Source organism: Halictus rubicundus, chromosome 8 (genome assembly GCF_050948215.1).
Source record: "Halictus rubicundus isolate RS-2024b chromosome 8, iyHalRubi1_principal, whole genome shotgun sequence".
Classification (NCBI taxonomy): Eukaryota; Metazoa; Arthropoda; class Insecta; order Hymenoptera; family Halictidae; genus Halictus; species Halictus rubicundus.
The window spans coordinates 12,576,682-12,588,111 of record NC_135156.1 but is presented as its reverse complement, the minus strand read 5'-3'; the positions used below and the strand labels follow the sequence as shown (position 1 = coordinate 12,588,111).

Sequence of the window (11,430 nt, the reverse complement as noted above, 5' to 3'; positions counted from 1 at the left end):
CCGACCGAAATAGAGGGACGCCCCACTATTTTCTCGTCGAAATAGCGTCGCGACGCTCACGGCTCCGTGTCCGCGACGCTGCCAGAGCCTTGTCGATCCACCGCTGCTTGATTTATGGCAGCTAGTCGCCGTGCGCCGCTTCGTTGGCATTATTTCGGAATCGTTTCGCTTTTTCGTTCATATGTGTCGAACGCCCGGCATCGGACGCTATTCTTAGGCTGGCTTCAGGTGCGCCCCGACGACAAATTCCGGATCCTAAGGTCCGGCGACCTTGATTTCCCGTGTGGGACCTGGTCGAGCTTCTGGTTGCGTGAATGAGCTTTACCGAAGGCCATTTTGTCGGTTTCAAGACGTGCTAGGCGAGTGGAGCACTTGTGTTTCTTAAACGAGCTCAGATTTCGGAGATTTTTTTACCTGGACTCAGCGTTGGAGGATACAGATTTTGGAGGATTTCAAAATTAGATGTTTTTGCTGTTTACGACGTTTGCTCGCCCCCATATGTGGTCTCAGCTTCATTTTAGGGGTGGATTTTTTCTCGTGAATCGAAATGATAACAACGAAAAGAGATATACGTGTATAGTTATTTATAAAAATTGAGAGGGCGTTGAGGGTTGCTTCGTAACCCCTGGATACAATCCTTTAGTAATCTATTGAGCTCTTTTAATGTTTAAGATAAATTAAACAGTACCCATAATCATTTTATTCGCGTAGATGCACTTAATATTTCAAATTCATAAAAAATTGCGAATTAAAAAGCGAAAAATAAGAATATTTTACACACTCCGTGATTAATATTTTAAATTGTCCCACTGCTTCAAAACCATGAACGAAAGTGTAAGTTTACGAATTAGGATAGAGACTACAAATATTTGAAAGAAATAAGTATAAGATTTTTGTCGTTGATATTAATACACTGAATGATCAATCAATCAATGTATTGCTCAAAATCTCATTGAAACTGAGTGAAAGTAATTTTATGAATTGAAATGCCAGGTGTCGATGTTCGAAAGAAACTAATCTGATTCGCTGTTTACGTCGATGCACTTGAATGGTCGGGGTAAACGAAAGTGTAATGGTTTGTGCATAAATACAGCCAAGATTTAAGGGGCAAGTTCAGCAGTTTTGGTTAATTAAGGACACTGGCATGAGCAACAGCTGACTAGATCGAAGATGGCGGGCAAGAGTGCACCGCCATTCGGGCCGTTCACGGCCGAAACTCGACCGGAAATATCGTTACGCAAATACGAACCAGCCGAACTCGCAATTCGCGTTCTCTGATTCATCTTGCTGGTATGCAAACAAATTCGTCGCGGTTTTCGAGAATTCTGTTTTCGATCCCCTGCACGCCAAAACGGGGCTCAGCCCACTTTGTTTTTACACTTCATTGATGCCATTTCCACTTTGTTTGTTTATTTCAATTGCGTTGTTACTTCAGGTATTAAATTTCTGAGCAGACATTTTTCTCTTCGTTTTCTTCATTCTATTTTTTTATGCACACTTGTGTTTCGTATCACATAACGCCTGTGTCGATATTAATCATTTTCGTAGAAATATTGATACTGGAATAGTTTATAATTGTACGGTGGCACAGCAACTGCGTCCAGAAATATTTTCGTTGAAATATTCTAGACGCAAATATTTCCGCAACAAATATTTACGAGGGATACACTATTACTTATCATTTACATATGCATATTTAATGTATGGATGTTTGAATAATCTTCCGTTTTACGTACGTAATATTTACGTATGTAAAGTACTGCTTTTTAAATATTGATAAAATAGTGTGGACAGTTGTTATGTATGTAAACGAATTCCAATTTCTAATGCATTCAATAGAAGATAAAAAAGACAAAAATTGATTTTACCAAGCCTTTTACACATTTTTGAAATTGCATTTTTGCACATTTTCCTGTTCCGTGTGCCAAACAAAAATTGAGTGCTATGTAAATGCTTGAAACCGGAAGTGTGAGTTATTAGCGGAGACGTTCTGCATGCTTGTGCGTAAATTCGTTTCGTCGGAATGTCGAGTTTACCTCCGAAATTCGTTGGAACGACGCAACGCGACATTGGTAATAATTGTCGGACGCTCTCCCGAAACGAGCTACCAAAATACCGCAGTTAGTTTTCACGCCAACAGGTATTGTCCCGACCAGCGCATGCATCACTATGCGTACGTGCGAGAACTCACCGGTTTCTTGGCACTATCTTAAGCGACCAATTAAACAAACGTACATTGTTACGCAAAGATTCGGACGATTTTTCCTTGGCAAGGTCTTGGAAACAACACTGTCGGCGAACAGAGGTGCCATTGAACGTACTATTCAGTGAATGCACTCTTCCACGATAAATCAGCATCATCAAAATTTCATATCTACTCCCGAAAAGTCACAGGAATTAATTTTCACCCCACATGGAAATAATTGAAACGGTGAAACAAGGTCTTAAAACTAATTCTGTTGAACAAGAGAAATATGCAACATTGAAGGTATAAATTGCAATACCTTGTGAATGCTTGTACATTCTTTATGAGTCATGATCAGCATCCAATTTTGATCTCAACCCTTAAAAATGATCGCGAATAAAATTTGGAAATACTTGAACAATGTCTTGAAAATAAAACAAACAAACGAAACTAACATTGCCAAGAACAAAATACCACTTCTTCAGAAATGCTTAAACCGAAAATGAGTGTGAGATTTTGTCTCGAACTTCTGACAGATCGAAACCGGCTAAAAAGAGGCATCGTGGACGAGAAAATGATCCAACGTCCTCCTAATCGACATACTTTTAATCTGTCGGCCAATAACGCTGTTACATCACGTACATAAATACATCCAATACATCGAACCAACGTTTGCAGTTTATCGTTGTGTAATTAACAGAGTTTCGGGCGCCGGTCGATCACTCTACGCCGTCGAAATCGTTTCCTCGGAATGCAACCTGGAAGCGAGAGTGCATCGGCCATTCAGGCTTATCGATCTGGTTCCTCTAACGCGAGTCGAAACTCTCTACGTTTGTTTTCCTCTAATACAACGCTACGATTTAGTTTACTTTTCTCTTTAATAGTAAAATACACGGAATCTCTACTTATTTGGAATTTCGCTGGATCGTTCAAATGTGCCACTGAAATTCGATCATCGTCTTCGTTACTTTAATCGTCACCAAAAAAAAAAGTAGCAAAATCTCAAAGAAAATCGATTACATCGATTTCCATAAATTTAAACTGGTTCGATTTTTGTGCAGGCAAGTTTCGAATATATTGTCGTGGAGTGCGAAGAGAAATTAATAGGAAAACGATCAAATTTCGCAGTGCCACACCCGTCGGCCCGAATCCGCGCATTGTATCCCAGTTTTCTCGCGAAAAGACACTTTCGAAAAGCTTGGCACTTGAACAACCACAGACATCAGGTTCGCGTCGCGGCCGCGTTAAAAAATAGTTTTTGAAAGATCAAGGAACTTGGGGAGATTCAATTACAGCCGGGCCTGTGTCTCTCCTACGCGTTATTTTCGCCCGCAAGGTTCCAGGTTCCATTCGATTCGGCTCTCTCGTGATCGTCTCTTTCTCTCTCTCTCTCCCTCCCTCCCTCTCTCTCTCTCTCTCTCTCTCTCTCACTCGCTCTCGCTTCGTTTCCTTAGGCACGACCGTTGTTGAGGTACGATTTGCAACCACGTTGAATCGGGAAATCGAGGAAACTTTCGGAACAGGCCTGTTTCCGGTGGAAACGTTCATACACGCGAGCCATAGAAATGCTTTTTAAAAATTTTCGTAGAAACGCTTAGTTACCGCGTGGATTGAGCAAGATGATGAATCAAGCCGCGTTCCCACGAACCTTCATTTATTATGCAACCCTCGCACGTTGGACAATAATCCTTGTTTGCAATGAGAGCGCTCTATATCATCCTCGAGGGCCACAATTTCAAAATATGTCAAAGAAAAAATAGACAGAAGATTGTCAACATCGATTTTCCTCTGCACAGTGCTTTCTCAGTGGGCGTGGCTTCGGCGCTCCCGATTTCCAAGGAGCCAATGTAAAGCTCCGTGGAGCAATCTGTGCTCTCGCTTAATGCATATTGTCTGAAAAATCGAAAATCTGAACGATTCCAGTTCACACTGATCCAAATTGCTTGCAGATCGAAATCACAGAGCAGAATTGCAGAATAAATTTTGGCTGGTGCGAGCGCGGCCTTAGAAATCAGCGTTGTTGTTCGCGAAACGAATATTCTGTTCACTTTGATCTCAGAAAAACATCGTCGAAAAGTATATACGGTTCTTTTATGTTTAAGAAGTTCAACGTGGCGCTCGAAAGGCGATTCGTAATTGTACTGTGAAAAAGTCGTGAATAAAATAGAGCAATCTGATATATTTATACGCGTACGTGTACGTATGTGTGTGTTCGTGTATGCATGTGAACGAGTCAGAGGATTTTTTTGGGGCCGCACCTAATGCACAAGATTAATACTTTCCCGCGTTGGTCTAGTTCGACGAGGAATCTCAGTAGTTCAGCAGAGGTATCTCGAGTTATAGTTACGTAATCATAATGCACATTTGGTACTGACGTTTGTGCTTTCTCGGTGACGCGGATCAACCCGATCGAGAAGCCTGGCATCGTTTTTTCTTGGAGAAATTCGTTTTATCACAGAGAAATTAAGAGATTACAGTAGAACTCGCGTAAATGGGCGGGTCAAGGTCGCTATCCCCACTCCAAGCCGCGGGAGGAGCTCCTCCCACCCGTAAGCCACGCCTCCTTGCGCAAAAAAGAGGGGAGAGGAAACTGCTGCAGTTCTTCGCAGGCAATATACTCCCCGAGGATTCAATTAATGCAAGTCTGACGGAATGTTTTAATTACGAAGATGATTAAAAAGCCCGGTCGCACGCGATTTCATTAACGATTCTTCCCCTCGTTTTACACAATTTCCGGTTTCGTTATATCGAAAACAGTCATTCCGGGAAAAGCGTCCGTTGTAATCCGTACCTAAGTATGAAAATTTCAAACTGTTAGCGAGCTCCAGATCATCGTCTCATTAGCCTTTACAAAGTAATTACACTCTCGCCGCGTGTCCGCTCGAGAATTCCGTTCTCGGGAGTACAATAAACGCAAGAATACAGCTCCCAGAAGGCCCCGTTCTCTCGTGGACACGCGGCGGAGAAAAAAATTGCTCGCCATGGTTCTGCATCTCGAAAGGGTTGTCTTTGTCGACCAGTTGAACAGTATTACCACTTAATTAGTTAGACACTACTGTCTCTCCGTACTTATCTCTACGAAACTTGTGTTCGTGTGTGTCTGTGTATCTGTACATACAGGTTGACCGACTATAACATTTTCCGAGGTGATTTTATGAGTCAATGTAACACAAAAATCAAAAATGACGATTTCGCTGTATGGATATTGCTTTCAAGATATTAACAATTAGAGACCACTCTGATCTACTTGTAATTGCTTGTAAATCGAGTCAGAATGAGACGGAGAATCTCTGACTTTAATTGTTAATAATATGAAAATACAGCTGCTACAGAAAAATTGTTATTTTTAATTTATGTTTTAGATTGAATTGTGCAATCATCCCTGAAAATATTTGACAGGTAGTCGAACGCCCTGCACACATACAATATATATATATATATATATATATATATATCCCATCCTGTGGAACTGGTATATAGTATATTATAAACTTTACAGACTGACGCTACGTCATAGAAGCATGCGTTAGAAAAATAATGTCTCTGATCAAAAAACAGGAGCAAACAAGCGGCGTGGAGGTGGAGGAGAGAAAGATCATCGTTGGCAGGCCCCGCGAAGTCACCAAGCCAGTCAGAACAGAAGGTGGAGTGTCGGTGGAGGGGGAATTGTGGGTGTGGCCGGTGACCTCGCGGAGGGGGTAAAGTACGTCCCACGGTGGGCGGATCGACGTGTTCGGATAAAAGAGGAGGTGGGGCGTACCCTGTTTGATGCGGGGAAGCTCTCGGGACGGGTATTTTTCGAAGCTTGTTAGAAACAGAGTGTAAAGGAGAAACAAGAGCGATAGAATAAGATTGACAACGAAACCGGGTCCCCGCCTCCACACCGCGCGCAGAACCTTACCTTTCTTCGGTTTTCCTCGAATTGCTTAATCAATGGACGTTGTTACGATACTTGCGCTTAATTATTGGACGTAGACACCGAGTGCTGGGTTTCAAAATCAATTTCTGTGCGTGCGTGGTCGTGCGTGCTCTCGACAGTCACGGTCGACTCGAGGGGGCGTGGCAACGGAAAATGGCGACGTGAATTCGAGAGGACGTGTTATTTACACGGCTGCTGGAGAGAACTGTTCGCATCGGAGCGTCGAAGCAAGGGGAGGAGTCAAAGCGGATCTTGTGCGAATGTCTCGCGCAATTCTCTTGCACTTTTGCTGTGCTCTTGTTGCACTTGCGTCACCTTTACTGCCGATGCTGCGACTCGCGTCGGGCAAATTTCATTTTCTATAGGGTCAATCTTATTTAGAAGTCACTGAACCGTTCAACATTTAATCCTCAGCACCTCGAGAATTTTTTACTGAATTTCATAGTAACATTTTTGGGGGACAAATATTTTGCTCCGAGTAGAAAAGGCAAGCAATGTTTGTGAATTGTTTTACTTTTGTCTCTCTTGTTGATTTGTTTTGCATCTAGGTAAACAAGTGTATTTTCTTCTGGTTAGTGTCTCGCATTTATCCCCATTACGGCACACTCAGTATCACGCCCCTTTGTCTCCGCCCACTAGCGTCACTGACTCGCCAGCCAATAGGGAACAGTGTCTTGCTTTGTCTCTCGAATAACGTGGAGTTAACGGGGGAAAATTGTATCGATAATAACGTATTAAGAGCAGAGGATTATCTGAATAATAATTAATCGCAACATCGGCAGATTAGGCGCAATTCGCGTGCACAATCCGAGATCATAGTAAATCTCCGTACATCGTTCCGCTACGTCTATTGTGCTTCCCATAAAAAAATAATTTCGTCTGTCTCTGACAAGAAGGCGTAAAGAACGTCGCTCGTTTCGTTCGATGCCCAAATTCGGCTTAACCCTTTCAGCCTTGTTAGCACTTTGTCTCTCGTTTCTCTTCGATCGATAGTTTCTATCATTCTGCGAAGCTGATTCGCGTCACGAATCGAGGAGTTACTTCGATCCGCGTTAGTTTCCCTAGGATTTTTGTTTAAACTTCAAGATTCTCTACGCCGGAAGGGTTAAATGCCTATCGATCCGCACGTCGCGAGTCGTCTATATACGTAGTAGCTAATAACAATCTACGACCAGGTACAAGTTCTGCTTCGCTAATTCACACCTTAAGAAATCGGAAAAAGTCGCGGTCCACGAGACGAGGCTGCGGAACGGATTTTTGAAAGGTGCCTGCTAAGTGGATCCTTTTTGCCGCATACTGAACGGGGTCTGTGAACCATGGTTGCACCGTTCGTGACTCACGGTGACACACTGTTTGCGGATTCAATCTTTCGAATTTGTGAGTCATCCTTACTTTCTGCATTGTTCGCGATTGGACACTTTTTTTCCGCCTAGCAGAACTTTTGGTTTCTGTGCGACAGAGACGATTGCTAAACACTTTTTGTCACGAAATTTAACAAAAGTTGGTTCTATCAATTTCAATTCTGTTTCAGATGTTCTTTGATGTATTACAAATATTTGACCCAAGCTCCAATCTTTGACACGGAAGAAAATTCTTTTAAGTGCCAAAAAATAAAAACTACATTCTGAAAAATGTCTTCAGTAATTGTTAGCGTTCGGACCGAAAGAAACAGATTTCTGACCGGATTCGGTTTACAAAATCGAAACAGATCGAACCCGCCACGTGTGCAAACAACGCGAAGTCTGTCGTCGAGCACGATGAACCAGCGTTCGCCTAATCCACCGAATTAGCTTTCTATCATGTTTCTCGTCTCGCAGCCTCGCGGAGAGTCTGGCCCGTGGACCGCTGAGACTAAAGTGTCGATCTGAAAATATTTTTCTTTTCGACACGCCAAACAATGGTTCCGGTCTGTGTTCCCGTTGACGGGCCACGATGTAAACTGCAAGAACGTGCCCGTCCAAAGTTCAGGTTGGTTTAGACTCGAAACCGTTATCTATTAGGTGTCGAAATGAGCTCTCTCTTAATACCTAGCATTCGAAGTCCAAACATAATCTTTTGGAACCTGTAGCCGAACGAAACAGCAGAAACGCGTTTTGCCATTACTGGCTGACGAAACTGATTCAGTTTCAGCATAATCACGAAGGATGCTGCATTTTTCTAGTGCAAGAAATTTCTCTTTTATACTGTTTACTTATTTGACTCTGCTTCACCCAGTGACCACTTTGTTACGTTATTACAATATCATTTAACAGACGTACATAGTGGGTGATCACTAGATTGCGGATTTTTATGCAAAATAAAACATTTTTAATTCTCCACACGTTTCTACTGTTTTGCGTTTGACCCATTCATTTTTGCCATATACGCATAAAATCAGTAATCACATTATTCGAGCTGCTCGACCAAATTGACGTGTCTACATTAAAACCATAAATTTTGAAATGAACCGCTAGTATAGGCTGAATAGTTTATACCTTTATATGAAACACTGACGTTTAAAAATATCTGGCATCACTGTAGTCAATATTGTCTATTATTGTTCACCGTATGTTTCACATCAGTTGACAAGATTAAAACATTCCTTAACTCAACGTCTTCGTTGTGAGAAATGGTCTGAAGTCTTTAATTGAGCTCGAGCTCTTGTAATGATTATTTCGGTAGAATGTTTTGCTACCACCTCGAATTCGGAAAGAATTTATTTCCACACCTAATACACACATCTCGCGCGAGAAAGAGGATCGGTCGTCGGACACGATGATCGATCGAAAAGCGTGAGGCGTGCACGATTCTCCTCGCGTAAGCACCGTGGCCGGGTCACTTTGGCACAGACTCCATCGGGAACGTTATCGTTCGACAACGAGGCGATCACGTAAATCTCACGTCGTAAAATATGATCTCTGGGTCCGGGGATGTGTATCTGGACCGGCTTGGCCGGGCGGAATGTGAAAAGTGCGTCGCCTGCTCGTTTCCGATTGCAGAAGAACTTCTTCTCTCTGAGCTCCGTTTCGCGAATTCACCCTGGATCGTCGAGCGAGCGAGAAAGTCTCTCTACTGAGTTGATTAGTATCGACTTCGTTTGCTTCTTTAGCGAGTAAAAGCATGCTGCACAAGTAGCCTCGGTTACACGGAACACAACGTTACACCCTGCGACATTGAACTCTATGAACACTAGATACACTGCGACACGACGAACAATTGGTTAAATTAACGTACCGGTGGACGGGACGATCATTAGGCTCTATTGTTAGGTTTGTTCTAGACTATCTTGTCTGGGTATTGAGGAGTGGTACTTTGCTGTACAGTCTCTTGGGGAGAAATGCTGTATCCTCTTTTATTAGGATGCAAGGTAGCACGTTCGTTTGTTCATTTTGACTGTGTTTCATTGGGAATGATTTTTGTACAGGTGCAACAGAATTGATTGTATCTGTTAAAAAATTTCACAAAAGCCCAACGGGCTGAAAGAGTGACACTTCATATATCTAACTTTTGTACATTTATTTACTAATGAGTATATAATGTAGCATAAAATGACTACGATTAAATGCAGACTTAATTTTCGACCGTTAAAGAATCCCTTGAGAGATCAACAGTATAAAATAATAACAATTTTCTTCACGAATCCCCATAGGCTTATCCCACAAACGATTAATAATTTGTACCTTCAACTACCCTAAAGAATAATATTTACAAGAAACTGTTAAATAAAACAGTTCATTGAATGGAGGACCGTGAAGAGCGAAATAGTCGAATGAACACTACCAACAAATATTAGACCCTGTAAGGTACACTTCGCTAAACTGGGGGTTCTAACATTGTATATATACTAGGGCCTACACTGAGCACTAAAATTATAAAAAAATAAAGTGTATAAAATCCTCGAACGAGCGTAAATCTACCTACGTCTCCGTCCGTCCATCAGCACGAGGGATCTTAATCTAAATTACCCTCGCTAAACGCTTCCCAGACACCACCCCTGGGCATCAAAGTACCCTAACCCTCTTGCGGAACATCCCCTAAAGATCAGACATCGCCGAGACGTCCAGGGTGAGATCGCGAGAGCCGCTTCTTTTCTAGGACTCGAGTGAACACGCGACGAAACGCGGCTTGAGCTTCGCCTCCTCTCGCAGATCGCAGTGTGTACATTATTTATTTATAATACTTATACTCATAGGGTTGCGCGGCCCTTCGACGTTGCGGCGAAGGCGGGGACCGTCCGGCCTGCGTCCTGGGATGGCATGCACAGAACACAGCACAAAATGCCACACAGTTACACAGACAGACAAAATCGACAGAGAAGAGAAAAGATACAAAATACAGTGGGAGGCAAAATATATTCTTTGGTTGGTTGTTTCACGGGGCTCTGTGGATGGTCGAGATGATGAGATACGTGTGTCAGGAGGTAGGAGGTCGTTTAGGGTAGCATCGAATCACGGGGGGAAGCTTTATGGTCGTAGAACCGTGGTCGATCCGATGGCCCTGTAAAACTCTGCGAGGAAACGCTCGAAATCGTTCCCCGATCTCCGGAAAAATCCTCGTCGATCGTTTATCATCGAAACCACTCGATTACGGTGGCAACAAGAACCGGATGTGCAAGGTTAAGTCTTGGTCGCTAGCTAGCAACTACCGCGCAACTATACTGACAAGGAGTGCCGCCAAAGAGATTCCGATTCTGACAAAACTTACATCAAAACGAAATTCGATAATTCTTTATGTTCATTTGAAAACTACCCCTAGCAGTATAATACATTATTTGACTTGAAGGTTAAAAATGTGGTAGGATTAAAATTGTTAATATTAGGTTTTATAAGAAATGTAACATTTATTTTCCGAGTACGATACTAACGAGGAAGACTCTTGCAGTACAGTGAATTAAAGAATTTTTTAAAAATCTGTCTTTACGAAGAAACTTTTTCTCACCCTAGAAATATAAACGAATGAACACTAAAGAAATGTATTATGTGAAATACTTTCCAAGGTCTCAGTTTATGCAAGTTTCATCGAAATCGTCACCTGGGCGGCACTGCCAGCGAAGCAAAGATTTTATTCGACAGCTAAAGGGTTTAGAGAAAAATCGTACGATGCGACTAATCAGCAGGCATAGTGAAGCGACCGAATTCGAGTATTTTGGTGGCAAAGATCTACAGTACCGATCGATTGAACAGTCTACGTGGCGGTTAGGTGGATCGGTGATCTCTACTTGGAATTCTCGGAGCTGTATAGAGGCGGTTACGTCGGCCCGATGGCATTTCCTTTTCGTGAGAAAACGTTGCCGGGCCATAAACTCGGATGGTACGCGTGAGTGAACGAGTAACAGTCGCACGATTGT

The 11,430-nt window shown here is 42.6% G+C and overlaps 1 protein-coding gene across 1 annotated transcript in view; it reads right to left on the bottom strand.

Annotated features, from left to right (window-relative positions):
* Positions 1-9,652: 9,652 nt before the first annotated feature.
* LOC143356082 (uncharacterized) overlaps positions 9,653-11,430 on the bottom strand; it is a 60,739-nt gene continuing 58,961 nt past the window's right edge. The window contains exon 9 of the mRNA XM_076791473.1: positions 9,653-10,329. Within this exon, the coding sequence (XP_076647588.1) occupies positions 10,270-10,329 (60 nt within the window). The 3' untranslated portion in view covers positions 9,653-10,269. The remainder of the gene's footprint in view (positions 10,330-11,430) is intronic.